Raw genomic sequence first — 21,717 nt, 5'->3', positions numbered from 1 at the left:
CTGTTCTGCAGTAATAAAGGTTGAATCAGCCTTGAAAGCCGGTGCTACTAATAACTTTTCTTAATTACTTCCAACCCCCTCTGTCTGTATAAAAGCAGTGTTGGAACACACTGTGGTACCAGACCCTTATGAGTATCAAGTGAACAGTATTGTTCATGGATTCCACAATTTCTTGTTCAACTCAAATTGCTTATTTGAGGGTGCAAAGTAAAATAGTGTGTGTGATTTCCCTGGTTGAATTCTATGGGACACGTTAGAGTTCTGAGATACTCTCATGTTCAGTACCTGAGTTTGCATACAGAGATATAGTCAGAGCTTTTGTTTTACTGAATCAATCAATCAATTTATTACAGATGAACAGAAACGATTCAACAACAATATCAAGTCAATAGGATATAACAGTTACTCATCTAAAACACAGCTGTGGGCCTCAGGGTCAGCTCACTCCTGGGCCTCCAATGTAGTTTTCTCAGCATTATTATTCTATGTTTCTCCTCCCTTGGCTGCACATGATTTCTTTTGTTATGATACGTAAGACATTTGTGATTGTCAGGGTAAAGCATGAGCTCATCAGAGATAAAGACATACACAAATGATATAGGTTAACGCATAGATTTCAAAAGTTTATATCGAACAGTATTCCAGTATTTAATTGGAAGATGTTTTACATTTAGAAATCAAATTAGTTAGTTATAAATGACATTTACTGCTGATATAAAGCAATTGAAATTATGCTCAAGATTTATTGATTGATTTATTGTTATTTATCATTTAGGGGTCTATTGTGTCTGCTTATTTGATTTATTAGGTATATGTATATGTTGTTTAAGGTGTATTAAGTTTAGTATTTAAAATAGAATTATTTTTATTTGTTAACGATTTAGATTTTGTTTGGTCAAACTCTTTTTTAGTGTTAATCTGAGTGTCCTAGTTATTTATATCTGATTTGTCTCATCGCTTACGTACATGGTTGTGTTGTTGGAAGTTGAAATCAGATGTTTGTTCCAAAAAATAGGCTGTGAGAAAGTTGACCTGACTATATTTTATTACGGTTAAATAGTGGTTCACTATAGAATGTTAAATAGAAACCATGAATAAAATCCATATTTACAGACATGCGAATGATAAATTGATAAATAAAGTTTGCACCAATATTCGCTGGACTAAGGCGAATTGATACAAATGTCCCGGAGCATTCCCTGTCCTTAGACCCTTCTTTGGCAAGGAAAAACAAAAAAAAAAACCCAGTAAATTACACACAAACATGTCATGTACAGCCATGGTGCCATGGTAGGTTATCAACGCATGGCGAAAATATCAGCGTTTATAATGCCGTGTTCCTGGAGAAATATGCATGTTTCGCTGTTCGCTTTGAGCACAGCCGCTGTAACTTCTGAGAAATTTTTGAGTCTCTTTTGAACTTCCGTTGTCGTAACTGTCCCTCGAAACAGCCCTGTGTGGGTGTGGGTCAGACGGTCCTCACCCTATCATGTCCCGTCCGAAAATCAATGCAGTTATTGACGTCAAATTACCTAAAATCCCAATTATGTCACTCTGAATCAATAGATTCGATTTGCCCGACCCGCCAATAACTTCCGGGAACTATTTTCTGTGTCGTGCGACTCCTGTCCGGTCTAACCCACGTTCAAAATAAAACAAAAATAAACATTTTGAAACATAATAATCAAATAACTCCAAAATAATGGATGCACACCATGGGGGCTATGCACATGCTGTTCAAGAAGTTTCAGGTCGAACAGGGGAGATATGCGACACACACACACACACACACACACACACACACACACACACACACACACACACACACACACACACACACACACACACACACACACACACACACACACACACACACACACACACACACACAGAAGTTTCAGAGTGCAATGACACAATAAAATGAATAATTTTATTCATTCAGTAATCAAACTGGAAAAAGTGTGGTGTTCAAAAATTTTTGACCGGAAGTGTATGTTGTTGCAAAAATAAACAAATAAGTAAATAAAAGGTTTTTTAAGTCTTAATTTGCTGGGAACAGCAGAAGCAGGCTCTGTTTTGGATCAGCAATTAAGGACTTGTTCTACGAAGCTGGATTTTCCCTTTTCGTGCTAACTTTCGGGATTTATTTGGTGTGTCCTGTACTACGACGCTGGCTAACGTTTTACCGGGCTGAATCCCCGTGGAACTTAGGCTGAACAACACCTAACCTGGTCCGGACCAGGTTTTGAAGTGGATAAGATCTGAGTGAGTACAAAAGTCCTGCCTCCTGACCAATTAGATCTCTTGGAAAATTACCTGCCCATTGTTAGAAGATCCTGGTTGGTGAAGATCTGACAGCTGCGTTTTTAGGAAAGTATTAATGGATAAATGCAATCTTTTCATTTACCGATGACATCCTTTAAGAAAGATATAGATTTACATCTGATGAAGCCTGTGTCGCATCGTGGACGGATCAAGTCATTCACTCTTTCATTCATTCATGGTGGCGGTGATCTCAGCAGGAACATACTACAGTAAAACAATGCGCTCTCATCCCAGTGTGTATGTGATAAATTGAGGAGGACAACCTGAATAGAAACACGTCTGTGTCTTAATAAAGTGAAACTGATCAGAGTCTGTTTATCATTTGATGGATTAATATTGTATAATCTCATGCTTTACCCATTAACAGTGTCGGCAGCTTCCTGCCTATGTTGTTTTTGGTCTGAATTATGGATTTTAATTCTTCATATTTGGAAGGAATTTTTTTTATCAATTTTGACGAAAATGGCTCAACAGTTTCTCCGTGATTGCGATTGGTCTGACTTTGCAATCTCGACATATCCTGCTTCGTAAGACAGCTGCTCTGACAGTGAATGTTTGGTTAGGTGAAGCTCGCCAACGGAGACATATCCTGGATATACTTATCCAGCTTTGTAGTACAGGCTCTAAAATCATTACCTATATTTAGATTTTTTTTTTTTTAAAACAGATTTTGTAATATTGCTGACTGTTGCAACATATGATATCATGTATGTATAGCCTTAAAGATACATTAAGTCACCTTAAGAATCAAAAACAAATAATTATACTATCTGATACCAGGACTCATGATTTTAAAGGCAAAATTGCAGCATTTTGTTCATCTTATACACACACGTCTTTCACTGAGAACATAAAATTAAACAAAAATAAAAATCACAGAAGAAAAAAAGGTGAAGTCAAAGCTGCTCAGTGAGTTGGTACATTCTGTGATAACCTGATGCAAGTCACAGTTAACACTAAACCAATTATTCTTCTCCCACTCTTGCATTTTTCAGATAGTGTGTCCTATATTAATTTGTTTGTTGCAGTTTGAAGGTTCCTCACAGCTGAACTAACACTTCACCGTTGAAGCACTGTGTTCAATGCGTGCAGCTCATAATTGAAAAAAATGAGTTTTAATAAAGATGCTTCAGTCTGTGCAAAGTAAACTGTCAGTTCAAACACACAGAGGCAATAAAATAAGGGTTCAGGGAGTTCAAAGGACTGGTTCTTCATTTACAGAAGTACAGCTGCTATGACCACTGTGGCATTTCAGACAAAAACAACATAAAAATTGATTGCAAATAGATATTAAAGCAGAACTAAGTAACTTGCGCTTAGCGCTCCTCCTGGTTATGTCACTGTCGTAAAAACTCCACACCCCCGCCGTCTGCCCCACCCCACAGCTACATGCGCACTATATTGCACATAGTGAAGGATGCACGACTTATGTCTTTTTGGAAAGTGAAGTAAAACGTATCCTGATGGTTATGGCTATGTACATTAGGGAATGAAGATAAATTCCTAACAGCAAGAGAAAAAAAACTGTTTTCTACTCTCTAAAAGGTTTATCTTATCATATGGTTTGTCGTTAAACGAGCTGCTTGCCAAAGTTTGAGGATCTTGAAGAGAGCTCAATTGGAGAATTGTGTTGATTTGTGTAATCGTAGTTATAGTAAACTCAATATAGCGCTTTAGTCAATAGAACCAATTTTAGATTTAATCTATTCTAACTTCCTGTTTAAAGATTACTTGTGATTGGCCATTTCAATACCAACTTCAGCCCTTTCACACTAACTTACAAGATTACAATTTAATTTAGCCGCCGCTTTTACCCAAAGCGATGTACAACACGAGCAGTTAGGGTTAAAATACCTGTTTAACATCCCACAGTGGTGACCCTCCGATTACAAGCCCCCTCAACATTATCCACATATTCTTCCAAACTACACATAAATGTGACTATTTTCAGTCTGTTAGAGGATTTTTGTCAGAATATTCTATGGGTCTGGTAATTTCTTACCATTAATGAAGACCCCTTTCTTAAGCAAATCGGTCCAGTCTAAGCGGACTGAACGTTCTCCATCCCAGACCTAGCTAACAAACTATCAGTGTGTGTATATTTATAGTGATATTTGTGGTTATTAATATTATTTTTTCTTCTAAATGTTGGCAGGCCATGAAGTAGCCTTGTCGTAAACACATTTACTTAGACTTTTTTAGCATTCACTAACATTACCATTATGCTCTTCGTATTGTAGACATCCAAAACAACCATCACAACCTGGCAAATTGAGTGAAATTCATGGACATTTCAGCAAAAGTTTTTCTGATTTGTGATGCAATGAAAGACAAAGGGATTTGTCTGTGAAATTAAATTTAATAGCAATTGAGTCAAAACCTGAAGTCTGACATCTAGCTTGATGTCAGTTCACCCCGAACCCTAACCCTCGCCCCATGGTTGAATTGTTCGTAAATGAGAAAACCGTCTGTAGAGGAAGGGATAAACTTGAACACTTACATGCAAGTGTAAGTATTCAAGTAATCATATCCCACCTATTGGCCGACATGTATTAGGTTTCACTAGAATTCCATTCCACTTTTCTGCCTCTGATACTTTGAAAAAAAGAAACTACCTGGTTGACTTTGGCCTGCCCTGTTCTAGTCAAAAAACAGTAAATGAGAGGATCTGCAAGGCAGTTGAGGCTGGAGATAGCAATGCTAATCTTGTAAGGATAGAGCATCCATGCCCCAGTGCTGCAGTCAGGCAGCAGTGTGCGGACGATCATCATAATGTGCACGGGTCCAAAGCAGAACAAAAGGCTGAGCTGCACTACCGTTAAAATCTTTAAAATCTCTTTACGTTCCTGCTCCACAGTGGCTTGATTGGATTTGACGGCCGCACAGATGCCCCACGTCGACAGAAAGACCAGGAGAGCAGGAACGATGAATCCCAATACGAATCGTATGACGTTAGCGCGGGTCATAGTTGGCGTCATTGGGAGGAAGATGTCAAAGCACACAGCGTAATTCTCATTTTCAAAGAACGTATCTTCCCTGGTGATGGTGGTGGCATTGAGACAGATCACTAACACCCAAATGGCAACTGAGACTCCAGCGGCAGTGCCGACTTTCCTTAAGGAAGCACACTTTAACGGGTGAACCACGGCCAGGTAGCGATCGATGGCGATGCAACAGAGGAGGGCATCACTGGTGTAAAAGTTTGTAAAAAGGAGAAAGACAGATAATACACACGCAGAACCCCCATGGGTCCAAACTCCCTGCCACAGGAAGTCCATCCACAGAGAGAGGCCGATGGGGAAGGTCAGGTCACTGAGGGCCAGGTTGAAGAGGTAAACTCCAAGCTCATTGTTCTGCCTGATGTGCTGCCATGACACGTAAAGGGAGAAGGTGTTGGTAGGGATAGCAATGATGATTACAGCGAAGTAGAAAAAAAGGAACGTCCTTCTTCTAGAGGCACTGTCAATTACGAAGCACTCTGATATGTTGGAGGTCATGGTATAATTTTCCATGGTGAATGTGACATTAATGTACTATTCCTCCTAGAAGAGTTAGAGAAGGAAATGAAAAGAGAGAACAATATTTCAGTTTTCTTCTCAAATTTACAGCTGAATAGATTTCTATGGGTTTGGTTTGGAAGTTGTTTGAGCCTAAACATGTTATTAGGGTTAATAAAACTCAAGGGAATTAAAAACAAAAATCAGATTAGGGCTTAAAAATTCCAGCAAGTTCATTTTGTCTACTTGTTTGAAACAACATGTTAAGTTTTTATTGATCTACAGATTTTTTTTTCTGGAAATTAACTTTTATCTCTAATTAACTATATCAGGAGATGCCTCTGAAGAAGACTGACAGTTGCAGTCGAAACATGTCAGGAGATTAAAGTAAATTTCAATGTAAATTTCCTGAAAAAAAAGATGTCTGAATAAATTAAACCTTATAGGGATTATTTTGACAACTGTTGCTTCCATAGATTTAAAATAAGTCTATCTGTGAGTGTTTCTCTCTTAAACCTTTATTATGTGAATTAAGTATTAAACTGAATTGACTTTTTTTCATCTTAACATCATAATCTCTCTTTAATTGTGTAACACGGGAATTAAACCGACACTTATACATCAGAGGACAACATAGCAAAAAGAGTTATGAATTACTAACAATTTCCCATGAATTAGCATGTTGAATTAAATCTAAATGACAACTTTTATTCATGCTGCTTTTAGAAGTTTCCATTAATGTTTCAATTGATCACATAGAAAGTTAGATTTACTTACCTATCATGCAATTTTGTTTCCGTTTCAGTTTGTGTCCACAAGAGTCATGATGAAATGAAAACAGCTGATTTGTTTGAGTGTCTTTGAGTCAGCCTAAAGGAACAGGAAGAGTCAGCGTTTACTGGTTTCCCCCTGACTACACCATCTCCCTTACTGGGTGAATGGCCATGACAGAGATGCACCAGTATTAGAACCAGGGCAATAAAAATGTGGCTCATAAGTCTGAAGGAGGCTGTTTTATGTGTCCATAAAGGCATAAACATAATTACAATATGCTGATTATGGCTTCTAATGTACTGCATATCATTTTGAAAATAATGGTTTCCTAGTGTAGTTCAGTAGTTTATGATTTTATTGTTCTTAAATCCACTGAGTTTACTGTAATTGCTGCTTTTGCCAGTGGAAATGTCATTGTGGGAGAGAGATGAAGGAAAAATAAAGAAAACAATTAAAGTTGCTTTAATGATAGAATAATAATAATACACAGGACACATGTATCATTAACATATAGCAAAAAACACTTCACTAAGATGCAGTCCTATACCAACATTTCTTTTCTTTTCTTTTTTTTTTTTTAGAAAATAGTTGAAGATAATAAAATGTGTAATACATGTGTTATTGTTACACCTCTGCTGACCCAATAAAATGTGCATTTCAACCACGTTGGAAATTAAGTTTGAACAGAAAGTCACTTTTAAGTAACTAACTTTTTTTTTTTAAGTGTTTGTGACATCATTGACATTTGTTTCTTTTCATAGGTGTCATAAAGAGTGCAGTGCCCTCATGTGGACACATTTGAGATGTGGAGGACAACAATTGCATCAGAGACAGTTGAGTCATCACTTTAATCAAGTTTTAACAACAATTTTAACAAAAATCATTTGTAGGACATGTAAAAGCCCCCCCCCCCAAAAAAAAATAATACTAACACATATGTTAAATATCAACTCCACTTCATTTATATAGCGCACATTACAACTAAGTCATCTCAGCACACTAAACAAAATCTATGATCCATAGTCAGTGTTAGTGAAACACTGAGAAATAAAAGGTTGATTTCTTTAAAGCCACTATTAAAGCATGGCTTATTTAGTAGAATGTAGAATGCAACTATCAGCTAGGGCTGAACAATTTTGGAAAATAATCTAATTGCGATTATTTTTTCCTCAATATTGCGATTATTTTTTCAAGGGCCTCTTGTCATGTATTTTTCAATGAACACAAGCTATAAATCATTATGTTTCATAATAAACAATTTCAGATTCATTTCGACTTTAAATAAATATAAAATGTTAATTTTAAAGCACAGATTACAACAATAGAACAAACAAATCTGTGGCTTTACCTCTTTAACATATAGAAAGATTGCACTTCTTGTGGTGTAGACCGTTGACAGCATGTGCAGACAAAGAAAAACAATAATAAGAAATCGCAGCCTTTTGCGATTAGAAAATCACGTTTTATGATATTGCGATAATATCGCTAATGCAATTAATCGTTCAGCCTTACTATCAACCATCTCACAAATGGCAAATTAGATTACACAAGTCGCTTTTTAAATTCAATTTATTTATTTATTTATTTATTTTTTCCTTCTTTTTTTCCTTCTTATTTGATTTTTTTTTATTTTTTTTAATTTATCACAATTGAACCTGCAGTGCTAAAACAGTGCATGCTTTCAAAAAGATTTATAAATGTTTAGCCAATTTTTTTTTTTTTTAATTATTATCATTTTTTTAATAAAAGGTTATAATAATCTATAGGTGACTCATATATGCACCGACATGTGATGCACGTGACGTCATTTTTGACAGTAATATAATCTTGTTTGTTTTGTATCAACAGTAAAAAAACAAACAAAATCAACAAAAATAACTGCGATTTACAAATAAAACCTGAAGCATTTTGTGAATTATTTAATTTGTACGCAAATATATGTATGTGTAAACAACACAATATTCAAGCATGAATTGTATTGTGTTAATACTCTATTCGTGCATAAAACACGTAATACCGATGGTGGCTGTGAGCATGTTTATTCTGTTCTGCCTTTTGTTTTTTTTTAAAAAGACAGAGTGCAGACACACATGTAACACAAACACGTTATTACAACTTTTACTTATTGAATTAATGTCTGTCGTTTTTCTGTCATATAAAACCTTTTTATGATTTGAAGGAAGGTTAAACATCTGTCTGGTCGTCAGCAAAGGAGAATATAAACACAGTGTGACAGCTCAGGAGTTTAAAAAAAAAAAAGAGAATGAATCAGGGGGGTTTATCTGTTTTGCTTTACAATGTATCTCTCTGGAATATAAACATTTAGTCATATTATTTTTTAAATGATATCAATCACAACTTGCAGGTCTATAAATAAATCAAGGAAATGCAATCATCAAATCAGGAAAACAGGCTGTCTGGCTTTGCTTTGCTTTGCGGCCATTTAAGGTGATGTAGGATTTATTTATTCATTGGGAGTGCTGAATACCTAAATTCAGAGAACTGGACCATATAAACTTTGGATGACCTTCTAACTCCCTGTTCCTGAAGTCATAACTAAACTGAAAAAGAAGCCTGATAAGTTGCTTTTAAAACCCTTTCAATGCATTTTTAAGGGGATATTGACAGAGAGGAAGTCTATCATTTTTGTCACCGGTTCATTTTAGAAATGGATTTGTTTGAATATGTTTCATGCCTTTTCTAATTTTAAATACATTTTTCTGTTTTATACAAAAATATACACCCCCCCAAAAATCCAATTTAATGCATGTGGTGCGCAGTTTGGTAAGTTATTTTCCCTATATGAACAATCCCTGTAAGTCTGATGGTAAAATCTTCCAACACTTGAATACAGAGACCTCAAAGGCAATGTAAGAACACAAAGGTTTAATACCATAGCAAAAAGTATTGTATAGGAAAGGTAATATCACAGGAAGGAAGGGTTAATGACTAATGAAAATACTGAGACTAGAAATCCAACACAAAACTTAAACTGAATATATATACTGTATATACACAAAGGACATGAGCACTGACATAAAACATAAAACACTATAAACAAGCAAAGCACCAAATACCCTCTTTGCCAGACATTGGCAGTTATCTGGATCAGTGATCCTGGTCATGGTACCATAATCATTCACACTTAGAGGCTTAGAAGACATTTCTATCCCCATTAATAACGATACAGTAGGTCCAAATGTATGGGCAACCCCATTCAAAAAAAATGAATAAAAATAGATAGTGATGAAATGCACAATCCAGATCCGATCTGAGTGAAACTTGACATAACCGAGTCAAATTTCATAAAGATTGGTCAAATACAAACCCAGATAATACTTTTAATCCAAATCCCTTATCTCAATGCTATCAGCAGGTTAGAGTTTTAGATAGATTATGATCTGAAATGATGCACCAAAGATTCTTGGTACTTTTTTATACAAAAAAAAAAATCAATGTTGAAGTCTTCTCACTTTGTTTTAAAATGATCCACACTAAAACCCCAAGGAGAGGCCTACAGTAGTCAACTGTCATGTTTCGACTGGCAGTTGACCAACATGTCAGGAGATACACAGTTCTTGAAAAAAACCTCAGCTTAACATACTGTTCATAAAGAAGACTAAATTAATCTCGCTTGAACTATTACATGAAAGTCAAGTGAAACTTCAAAGGAACCATCAAAAGCGATCAGCGGAACTCCTTTGATGAAGACTGGCAGTTGAGTCAGAACATGTCAGGAGATACACATTGAAAAACCTTGTCTGAAAAGAACAAAATCAACTTACAGTATACTGGTCTACACTGCAAGAGGAGAGAATGAGAGAAAACATTAAGATAGACAGTAATTTACTTGAACAACCCTAATGATGTACAGAATGGCCCATTTTCTTTCTATTCTAAAAAACATCTGGATGATTTAACTGACAACAAATAGTTGCAGAGGAAACTGATCAGAACACAATCTTACTTGGAGAGTAAAACATGAATGACACAGAGATTAGGAAATATGAACAAAATTGAATTAAATACATGCTATTTGATAGGCTTGATTTCACATTTCTAAAATGTTATAAATTACATCACTTTAGCTGTAAAGTAAATAAAAAAGATTAAATATTGACTTGAAGGTGGTTAACTAAATTAGTTTAGCAGATTGCAGATATGTGACAATGCATAGGATTGTCTGAAAATGAAAAACTAGAAACCTTGAAAGTTTCATGTTCAATTCCTATTGATGCTATATGTCTATATTGGCTTTTTTATTTTATATATATATTTTATAACCAGTTTTTATTTTAGTTATTTACATATTTAAAACTGTGAGTATATGTTTTTTTATTTTTTTATTTTTTTTTAAAAATCTAATCTTATCATACCTTATCATGTTTTAGCTACACTTAGCTTAGCTTAGCTGTCTCAGGCCTTTATTTGCATGCACTTCTATGCAAAGGGTGTTGGTAGCTTTTTTTTTACATTGCAACTGGATAAAGTGGCATTTTTTGTGCTGTTTAGCAATAAAAAAAGCAACTGTATTGCTTTACCTGTCATTAAATAAAAATGTAAAAGTCTTTTTCCATGCATGGTGTTGTTTTACGTCATCGGTTAAAGCGTTCCTTTGGATTACCAATGAGCACAGGTTTGATTTGCTCTGTCCGATTGATGTACGTAGACACAACAGAACGCTGATATGTGGTCATGTCTGATCCTCTGCGCTGATATCTAGTCCTTTTGTAGATGGCGATGACTTTTCTTTTGAAGTATTGTCCCGAGAAGACGTAGAGCAAAGGGTTCAGGGTGCTGTTGAGAAAAGCCAAATACACTGAAACCTGCCCCCCTACGTCCAGCGTGTGAGACCACAGTGTTTCATCCAACACTCGGACATCACAGAGCGTATCAAGGACAGTGAAAACCTGAAAGGGACCCCAGCAAAGTACAAACAGTAGCGTTACAAGGTAAACCAAAATAATGGCCTTGTTGTCGTGGGTGTCTTGGAAACCCACGTTTTCCTTCCTCTGTGCTAAGACTTTGATTATATTCCCACTGCAGAAAACAATGACCAGAACTGGGAGCATGAATCCTGCTATGTTCATTAAAATCTGATGGGCCAGCTTCCAGTAACTGTCATGTGGGTAATCCAGGATACAGGCGGTCATTTGATATTCCTCAATAAACACCACCTTCCTGTGAACTAAGGTCGGCGTGCTCAGCAGCAAACCTAGAATCCAAAGGATGAAGCAAGTGACTTTGGCATAAAGAGTCCTCCTCAGCCACCTGGCCTTCATGGTTTTCACCAATGCCAAGTAGCGGTCGATACTTATCATGACCAGGGTGTAGATGCTGGTGTAGAAATTAATGACGATAACAGAGTTGACCATCTTGCATAAGGCGTCGCCGTACGGCCAGTTAAACTCATACAGAATGTTCATTGCCCAAAAAGGAAGGCCACACAGGAGGAGAAGGTCTGCCATCGCCAGGTTGCTCAGATAGATGTCTGCCACCGTCAGTCGATCTCTGTTGGCTATAAACACAGCCAGGACGAAGCCGTTGAAAAAAATACCAAGGACTGACAGTGAGAAAATATACGGGGGGATGATGGTGACGACGAGCTCCCATTCTGTAGAAAGTGGAGTCTCTGAAGGATAATCTAGCAGTGATGTGGTGTTGTTTTCAAACCCCATGTTGCCACAGTTATTAGCTTTATAGATTCCATGAGCTAGGACAAAAAACACATGTCATCAACAGGGCTTAGCTTCTAGTTAAAGCTCTGGAGAACTTTGCCATGCTCGCAAACTACAGTACTGAAATAATTAAGTGTTCAGAAAAAAATGAATAAATAAAAATCATTGAGAAAATCTACTGTTCTATTGAGAATCTAACATCTATTATTGAACCTTTACCATTTTAGACTTTAGAGAGGGTATGAAACACTAGCCTATGTCGATGTAATCAAAAAATTAAAAATGTTTTTTTCTTTCAAAAAATCTAAAATAAAAATAGTATATATTGATACAGTTACCTTCATGGTTGGGGCCAATTACCATTTTTCAGTTACAATCACTTATCAATTATTAACTAATATGTGTAGAACTGTACATAGAACTGTAACACGGTTCTCCAGTTTTGCATTAAAATATATTTTTTTACAGAATTTTCATGGCAATTAGAATTACAAAGTAAATTATATAAACTCAATTACAATTTAAATATGCCATAATTGTAATTAATGGATCAGTTATGTAATTATTATAATGATAATTCACCTCAAGCCTGGTTACCTTCCTATATTAGTGTATATTTTTGGTGTCATCGAACTAATAAAATGATAAATATTCCTTTAAATTTTCTTCCAGGTTGACTGGTTAAATTACATTTTATATCCAAAAGGACAACTCTGTGATGTTTTCTTTAAATCATGCTTTAGAATATCTAAATCATATTTGTATATTTGTATTATTTTTGGAAATATCTGTATCATATTTGTATTTAATTTGTATATTTGTATTACTATTAGTATTATCTATCCTACTTTATTTTCTACTACTGTAATGTGTGTGTATCTGATCCCTATTTTTAACAGTCTTTTACTTAATTATAAACTTATTTAACATTTATTCTTTCTTTTTGTTTTTGTATACATTTTTTTTCTTTTATTTGTGATTTTATTTTTTCTGTGGCTGTAACATAAGCAAGTTCCCCCTGGGATTAATAAAGGACTTCTGATTCTGATTATGAAACAAAACAATTTCTAATCCATGATAATCAAAACAAGACAAATAAACATGCATTCATGAATAAATGCTCAAAGGTTCTTACCAAACGTGCTTCCCCTGATGGTAAAGATTCCACGTTTACAGGACAGTGTCTGCAACAGAGGTTATGTGAGTACTGTGGACTCCTGGTAAAAGTACACAGAGAGGCAGCTGGGAGATCTGCACCGAATGTTTGTATATAAAGTTGCATTCTTCCACACCCTTCGCCAAGCTGTGTGATATATCACTGTGTTTACAAGGGGTCTGAATTGTATCCACACATGAGGCACATGGAGATGGGATCAGAAGGAGAACGTAAAACTGCAGCAGAAAGAGGCCTCGTGATGATAGTTTATCCTCACAAAACACATATCTGCCTTCCAACCACATGGTTGATACCAATGACTGCCAGTTCACTCAGCCTTTATTCATGGCATGGAAGAGCTCAAGTATGATAGATGCTGATTCAACATCATAGTGACAGTGACAGTGTTTTTTGAAGGATAGAAGGTAGCAAGTAAGTAGCAGTTTGATGTAAATAAGAGGTTAAAAAAGTGTAACGGACAGCCATCGAGTGGGGCTGCTTTATCCATTAGTGATAGGGCTGGCTCTGATGTGGGAATATGAAATGACTTTGGGGCTGGACCAAAAATCCCTTGTGGCCCGCAGGCTACCAGTAGAGTTCACTGTAACACCACCTACTGTACAGGAAAACTTGGGGTATAAATTACACTTCCTATCTTTGTATGCAAGGGCCATGATGATGAAAAGTCATCATTGCATTTGATTGCAAAAAATGACTAAAATGTTGATTCTCTGACAAAAAGGGATTCATGATGAATAATGAGTTGTTTCTAGTTCCCAAAGTAAAAAAAACACAACATAAATAAACCCATCAACTTTTAAAACACAACAATTCCTCATCTATGACTCCTGTATAGATGGCATTTGTATTTTGGTTTCCTCAGCAGAAATGAGAAATCAAAAATAACACTTCTCACATAACTCTTTACTGTAATTCATATTTTTAAAAAGTAGGAGAGTTTTATCTGTTGATGTAAAACGTTTTATGTGTAGTGCAACTTTTTTTTTGCAAAAGGGATTAAGGTTGATAATCAAGGTAAAACTTTATAGTATTTGATTGTAATACAAAATTGAGCATAGCGTTAGTTCAGGCAGGCCGCGGATGTCAAGCCAGCCATACCTCCAATCAACCAACGGCCAAGATTGGCTCCCTATTGGTCAAAGCATACAGGAAGCACTACTTAAACCCCAACAGCTGCCTCTTACCTCCTCAGCAACCATCTCACAACCCACCTCCACCCTAACTCCTCCAGGTCAGTATGTATCCACGACAAGGAGGTCCCAGAACAGACCCATACTGCCAAATATGCGATTTCATGCATATCCATGTAAAGCGCTCAAAGCCGCTAAATGAATCCTAATGTACATTTACTTTGACTGAACAATTTATTAATTCATTCATCTTTTTCCTCACTTCACTGGGATCATCAGGTGTCTATCTCCAGCTCTAACACTCTGGACAGGGCACCAGTCCATCACAGTTAATACAAACAATCTTTGATGAATATGTACAGTTACAGTTAACCTACATCATCTATTGCATCATGTCTAACTCAGAAAGGGCCAATGTACTGAATGCTATCAATGCTTGTGAAGGCAGGGCCTTTTGTTCAAATCCACCTAAAAACACTTGAAAATCCAGATGTTCAAGTTGCAAAATGCTGTGCTTTTAGTGTTAATAAGTTTATCTCCTTTCCACCAGAGTGAGAATAACACACGCACTCGTATAAACATTGCTTTGGTTTAAAACAAACAGGGCAGCGATGTGATTCAGTGTTTGAGTTCATAACGAGTAACAATTTGCTCAGATTTTCATTATTTCAGCTTCACCCTGAGCTTTGGTGTCTCTGCAAAAAACCCTTTTATTTTCATTATTTATTTTTAAAAGAGAGTTTTCTCTGTTCCAACTAAAAGTAGACAACATTTAGCCCCAGTAGCCACCAGGGGGCGTCAACTTCCAAGTTACATTCGTCTGTTTTACAACTTCTTTACCATTGTTGGTCATTAAAATATAACTCAAAACTGTTATTTTACTGGAGAATTTCAGTAGTATTAGAACTATCCAGTCCATTATTATTTATTATTATACCCTTCAACATGTAACAGTGAGTTGAACTCCTGAAGTCACTGGGTTATGTGTTTTATAAAGTTCTTACATAAAAAGGATTTTTTCCAAACAGTTGAACAACCTCAGTGAAGAGAAAATGATTTATGTTTATCAAAGTTAGACATGAATTTGATACCAAAGGCATCACTACTCTCTTTTAGAATAACCAACGTTATCCAAACCCTACATTACAGGATCATGGATCTTTTCCCACATGTATTTTCTTTCTTTTTTTAGGTGCCAGAGTTGGATTTCTGTCCACAAAAAATCCCACAATCATGTAAACACTACTTTCCAGATTTGTTTTAAAGAGAATTAAACTTTTATACAATGAAAACAATGTATTTGCATGTGCAATATGAAATTATTTTGTTTTTCACCCCCTCTGTCACCCTCATCCTCCAACATTTAACCTGTCTGCACTCTTTTACTCCTTTTTTTACACTCTGTTCATGACCTTGTGTGGTTCACTTTTTCCTGATCAAAGGTGTTCATTATCACCTTCTCTGCTTCATCAATCTCAACCTTTCCACCAGGTGCTTTGACATTCACTCACATCATTTCTGCTGATTCTCATTCCCTTTTTCACCAACACGCACCGTCACCTTTTCAGGTTTGCATTCACGTGGATCTTTTTCTCAGCAAAATGACAATGTTATCCATAAAAGTCGTCATTGTTCACCAGGACACGTGGCTATTATCCAATGCCAATCTGTCATTCTTCATGTAAATAATAATAATTTATGGGACCACTTGTGTACTTGTCCATCCTTATATGCACTGTGTGCATGACAGTGTTCATACACTGTATATAGACTTACATGTTGATGTTACTGGCTCTTCAACTAATTTTTGATCCATTTTTTTTTCTTTTTTTAATCTTTTATATTTTTATCTAATCTAATTTTGCACTGAGTGAGTTTCTTCTGCTATCCTGCTTTGCTGCTGTAACACTGTACATTTCTCCATTGTGAGATAAATAAAGTATGTTCTTATCTTATCTTAAAAAGAGTTGAAGGTGACCCAAAGGCAGGTGGAACAGTGACGAGGCACACATACATGCACACGTATCACAATATACACTGTTACATGAATGGAAGAAGTATGTCTCTTGATAGTCATGCAGACAGTGACTGCACAGACATAATATGTTTGTCAGGTTTTTTATTCACAATGTAGAAAATAAATACATATTTTGGATACAAAAGAAGATTCTAAAAAAAAAACTTGTGGTATTGTTGGAAAGGCAAGGATAAACAAAGAAACGAGGACAAGCTGAATATTTTTGGCAGACGTTTTCATCTTGTGGTAACTGTCTGCCAAATGTTTTTTTTTTTTTTTCCACGGTTGTTCTAACTCATGGTGTGATTGTAATTTTCTTTTGGCATAAAATCACTTTGTCCTAAGGAAAAAGAAGGGTGTACCCATGCCCACAGCCCACAGTGAGTCAACACATTAGCTCCACATGTGGAGCTAATGTGGGCATAATGTGGGCATACCCTCATAATGTCTCATGAGGGTACAGTTTTTATTGTCTCCCCCACCACCACCATGAGTAAATCTTTCTAATAAACACAGTTTTTACCTCCAGAGACAATACATCAGAAGCACACACACTTCACGATCAGTTGATTGTCTTGAATTCAGCCTGAATAGATTTGTAACAAATACATATATTATATATAATATACAGATATGAGCCTTTTTGATTGACTCTAGCAGTAGAGCAGTGATTATCAAACTTTTAAACTCAAGTACCCCCTTTCTCTTTCTATTTCTAATTCCAAGTACCCCCTTTGTCCAGATACAACATTTTGCTCCGAATTCTATAAAAAACAACAACTCCAGACCATAATGATGGAATGAATGAGAGTTAACCTGTAGTACTATTGCGTACCCCTAGGGGTACACATACCCCCATTTGAGAAAAACTGCCACACCAGGTGCCACAGCTGGTAGCTGAGAACAGCAAACCAGAGCTATAGATTGTACAGGTTTATCACATCTGGACCAAAGACAGAAAAAACATCTTTTCTTATGAGTTTCTATTCGGTTACAACAATCAGATTGTACGGTCAGGCTCAGGCTGGTATTAATGGTGTAATTTGTGGGGGTTGTTTTTGTGGCAAATTAAACTTTTAGTATTAACTGAGCATGCTTGAAACTCATCCTGCTTGAGTATTGTTCCTAATTGTCATCTTCCCAATACAGTCATTGTGACACATGCACTGATTTTGCCATCCCTCAGAGCTGCACTGACATCATAGATGTGTCACTGATAGTTCCGTAGTGAGTTTATAGTGCTATCATGTCGAAAACAGCCCAAATCTGCCCAAAAATGTGTTCACTTGGGACTTTTCCTACCAGAGTGACCAGAAAATGGGTTTTTCACATTAGTATTTGTAAAAGTTCTATTTTGCATACAATTTTATCAATAAAATCAGCGTTAAAGTATATACAACATTATATACAATTTACATAATACCAAACTTGACACTTGATTTAAATTCTTTTAGTAATATCAGAGCATAAGATGACGTATTTTAGTATTTGTACATTATACACAAGTCTTCTGTGTTGAGGACAGGTTTGAATGTCCACGCTCTGAAAGCGGCGTCTTTGTTACTCCCCATTGTTTAAAAAGATCTGAAACTTTTTTCCTGAAGTTCTTTCCCACAATGACGTAGAGGATTGGGTTCAAAACGCTGTTAAAGAAGGCCAGGTAGCTGAAAACCTGGTTGCAGATGTCCACGACGTTAGTGATGTAGCACCCTCCTAAAACTTCAGCGCGTAGAAGCCAGTCCATAAGTGTGACCAAGTGGAAAGGTATCCAACAGATGAGGAAGGCCAGGAGGACCACCAGTATCAGAGTGGTGGCCTTATGTTCTGTTTTGTCAGCGTTGAACCTCGACATAGTCTTGGTCCTCAAAGCCCGAATAATCTTAATAGTGCAGAATGAGATGATAGAGATGGGGATGATGAAACTTAACACTGTCAACATTGCCTCAAAAACTACAGCCAAATGTTCGCTGGGATAGTTAAGAAAACAAGCAGTAACGTTATAATCTGGGAAATATTTTACTTCCCGGAAGACAAATGTGGGAATGCTCATGTTCAAACCAAAGCCCCACATTAGCAGACACCCCAGCCAGGCATACTTTGGTCTACGCATTCTTCCATGTGACATTGGATGTACCAGGGCTATGTAGCGATCTATGCTAACCAAAACCAGGAAGTAAATGCTAGAGTATACATTGATCTTAATGCCTACATTAACAGCTTTGCACATGAACTGACCGAAAGGCCAGTTATAATCATTGGCAATGTTGATGGCCCAAAAAGGCAAACAGGACACAAGGACAAGGTCAGCAGCCGCCAGATTACCCAGGTAGATTTCAGCCACAGTGCAGGACTTCTTCTGCAGGAAAAACACCGTCAAGACAAAAGTGTTGAGAACAATTCCGAGCACTGCAATGAGCATTATGTACACTGGCTGCCCTGTAGTGAGCCACTCCCAGGCTTCTGAGTGCGGACAATGAGACTCATTGGTGTGGTTGAGCTCTTCATACAGTAGCGTCACATTGAGATCTGGAAAACTGTAAAAGATTAAATAAACATCAGTTGTTAATGAGAAATTAACACATTACTGTTGAGGTATGTGACAGAATCAGTGTTATAAGCTGCTGCTTTTACTATTTTCTTTATAAAATACAGGATTCATTCATTCTCTACAGTTATTGTATTTCTAAAGGAATGATATAGGTATTGCACTGCACTTTACTTTCACCTCCTGCTAACTCTACTTAGCGTAACTCTTTGACGTGGCATTAATTGTTTTAAAGTAGAAGAAATCTGTTTTCTGTAAGTCTCAGATTTGTAAATAATGCAATTACAAGAATAAATTAAGTCACACTAAACTACCAAAATACTTTCTTCTGTTGTTTTTTTCTATCTTATTTTTAAAAGCATCTTCTGAAATTGTAAATAACTTAAAAAATTAAAAACAAATAAAAAAAAAAGAAAAAAGGAAATGCAGGAAAGCTAAGTTTAGTTTGTTTTATTTCACTATGTTTTCCTCAGAATACAATACATTTTACCATTTTTGTGTTAAGGTTGTATAAAACAAATTTTACAAAATAAAAATACATTACAATTAGTCATACCTTGTAGGTTGAAGAGTCATTTCCTCTGTGTTTCCAGATACTCCTTCACGCTGTTCCCGTGCTGGTCTGTCTGCCTTTGACTCCCTCTCAAAGTAAGCCATAATTTGTGCTGACGTGACGTCAGCACAAAAGGGAAGGCTCGTTTATTCTGGATGACTGGAAAAGATTTTCCCTCATTCCATCTTCACCTTCTAGTTAGACTTTAAACTGCATGGCTTTATTGATGTGTTTTCTTTTTAATGTAGTCTTAATGGGAACAAGAAAAATAGAATATGCCTTTTGTGTCTTTGTACAGACATAACACAATCTGAGGTGCTCCATCCACATCAATGCACTGTATAATGTATAGATTTTACAGAATATTCATCATTGTATCATACATTGAAACAAATGTAAATTTACAGATCGCTTAAAGGACGGAGCTACATGGTGAGAAATTGGTGTTTGCCTGCGCTGCACATGGCCCGAAGGAATAATTAAGTGAGTCTGGTGGTGTGGGACTGTACTTATCAGAAACCAGGCAGAAGTCAGTCTCTGATGATGGGCTGATGTGGATGTGATGGGTCTCATGTTTTTGTATTGGTTTTCAGCAGCAAAATCTGGCTGTGTCATCCAGGGAGGGCAGGCTTCATCGGGTGTTTAAATTTAATGAAACTACACAAAAATAATAATCCTTAAAGGGACAGAATTATGAAAAAAAAAAAAATATATATAATGGTTTTGCTAGAGTGATATACATTCCTTTAGCCTCATTCAGAGGGCCAAAGTTGTAAACATTACATTTCCTCCCTCCATTGCAATTCCACATTTAGTAAAAAGTCAGCGTCAAACAGGCGAGTTGGATTTTTCTCGCCTTATGACTCATAAGGTGGAAACTCCTCCTCCCGACAATCCTGGCTCCGCTTTCCCTATAAGAATGTGAGCTCCAACATACCACAATGATGGTCCAGGGAGTTTCGAACCAGTGACCCTCCGATTACACGCCCACTCCCTAAATCATTAGGCCACCACTGTCCTTCATCCACAGTTAATATATTTAGATTCAGTGTATAGATAATCCGAAGCGCAGCATGAGCGCTCACAATCAGATTAATTTTTAGCAGCCGTTATACCGCCTTGTATCGGCTTTGAGATGATCTGACGTGTTTTTGACTCGCCTTAAATAGACTATTCCTGTGGTTAGGAGAGGCGAGGACGACAAAAAGTGACTTAGCATCTTAACACTCTAGTGAGTGTTTGAAACAGCTGACTCAGATGACAGTTTACTATGCTGCCGCTACCGCACCCAGAAGCAGCATTTGTCAGACTCACAATAGCTACTTAAATAGCCATGTGTTTTACTGTAATATGCAGTGTGTGGATAGCAAAAGACAACTGCTATGATAATGAGCTGTAGGAATCCCACACACCAAACACGTGTAGATGCAGTATAATATTAGTGCAAGCCAAGCCCTCTCCAAGAGTAAGGTGTAGAGTATGTGTCTACAGACACGCCTACTCATGCATATGCATGAAGGCCCCAAAACAGCCTGTTTTTAGAAGAGTCATGAAAGTGACTTTTCAAAGGGCTAAAACAGGCGAGTTTGGGAAAATAAACCCCAAATACTATGTTGTTGGGGTTCTTAGAACAATTGGCGATGGGTGAAAAAAGCATAATACTGGACCTTTAAGATCTAATTATTTTATACTAAAAATTCCAATCCGACAGATGTGTTCTCATAACCTGTGATTTTTTGTGTTACTGTCACTGTTTGTGCATGGTGTGGACCCAAATGCAAGGAGAGATAGAGGCAGAATGCATGCATAGCGTTCTTGGAACCACTCCATGTTTATTTCTCCAACAAACTTAACTAAAACGCAAAAGAGACAGGAGGTACAGGGAGCAAGGACCAAAACGCTGCAGGACACAAGGAGGGTGGACAACACACATTAACAATGATCCAGCAAACACACTGTGTCCAAGCACTCAGCTAAATAGTGGAGGAGGCATGATATGTTATGGGCCACACCTGGGTGAA

General features: G+C 36.7%; 3 protein-coding genes across 3 annotated transcripts; all 3 read right to left on the bottom strand.

The window, feature by feature from the left end:
* Nucleotides 1-4,877: 4,877 nt before the first annotated feature.
* On the bottom strand, nt 4,878-6,768 carry gpr65 (G protein-coupled receptor 65). Its single transcript, XM_028438111.1, has 2 exons — nt 6,754-6,768; nt 4,878-5,858 (listed from the first exon to the last, which is right to left on the bottom strand). The coding sequence occupies exons 1-2, from the start codon at nt 6,766-6,768 to the stop codon at nt 4,878-4,880; spliced, it is 996 nt and encodes a 331-aa protein (XP_028293912.1).
* A 3,712-nt stretch (nt 6,769-10,480) lies between these two features.
* bdkrb1 (bradykinin receptor B1) lies at nt 10,481-13,506 on the bottom strand. The gene is made up of 2 exons (XM_028437815.1): nt 13,410-13,506; nt 10,481-12,309 (listed from the first exon to the last, which is right to left on the bottom strand). The coding sequence occupies exon 2, from the start codon at nt 12,272-12,274 to the stop codon at nt 11,192-11,194; it is 1,083 nt and encodes a 360-aa protein (XP_028293616.1). The 5' UTR covers nt 12,275-12,309; nt 13,410-13,506; the 3' UTR covers nt 10,481-11,191.
* A 3,179-nt stretch (nt 13,507-16,685) lies between these two features.
* On the bottom strand, nt 16,686-19,774 carry LOC114456194 (B2 bradykinin receptor-like). The gene is made up of 2 exons (XM_028437816.1): nt 19,700-19,774; nt 16,686-19,132 (listed from the first exon to the last, which is right to left on the bottom strand). The coding sequence occupies exons 1-2, from the start codon at nt 19,717-19,719 to the stop codon at nt 18,094-18,096; spliced, it is 1,059 nt and encodes a 352-aa protein (XP_028293617.1). The 5' UTR covers nt 19,720-19,774; the 3' UTR covers nt 16,686-18,093.
* Nucleotides 19,775-21,717: the final 1,943 nt, after the last annotated feature.

The sequence above is a fragment of the Gouania willdenowi genome, chromosome 22 (assembly GCF_900634775.1).
Source record: "Gouania willdenowi chromosome 22, fGouWil2.1, whole genome shotgun sequence".
In the NCBI taxonomy this organism is placed as follows: Eukaryota; Metazoa; Chordata; class Actinopteri; order Blenniiformes; family Gobiesocidae; genus Gouania; species Gouania willdenowi.
The sequence above is the reverse complement of the archived record's forward strand: the minus strand, read 5'-3'. Positions and strand labels throughout refer to the sequence as shown.

Bases quoted from the DNA above. Each gene is read 5' to 3' on its own strand.
- LOC114456194 (XM_028437816.1), bottom strand. From the start codon at position 19,719: ATGACTCTTCAACCTACAAG. The intron at 19,133-19,699 runs GTATGACTAATT...AATCTTTTACAG, and splicing joins ATGACTCTTCAACCTACAAG to TTTTCCAGATCTCAATGTGA.
- bdkrb1 (XM_028437815.1), bottom strand. From the start codon at position 12,274: ATGGGGTTTGAAAACAACACCACATCACTGCTAGATTATCCTTCAGAG.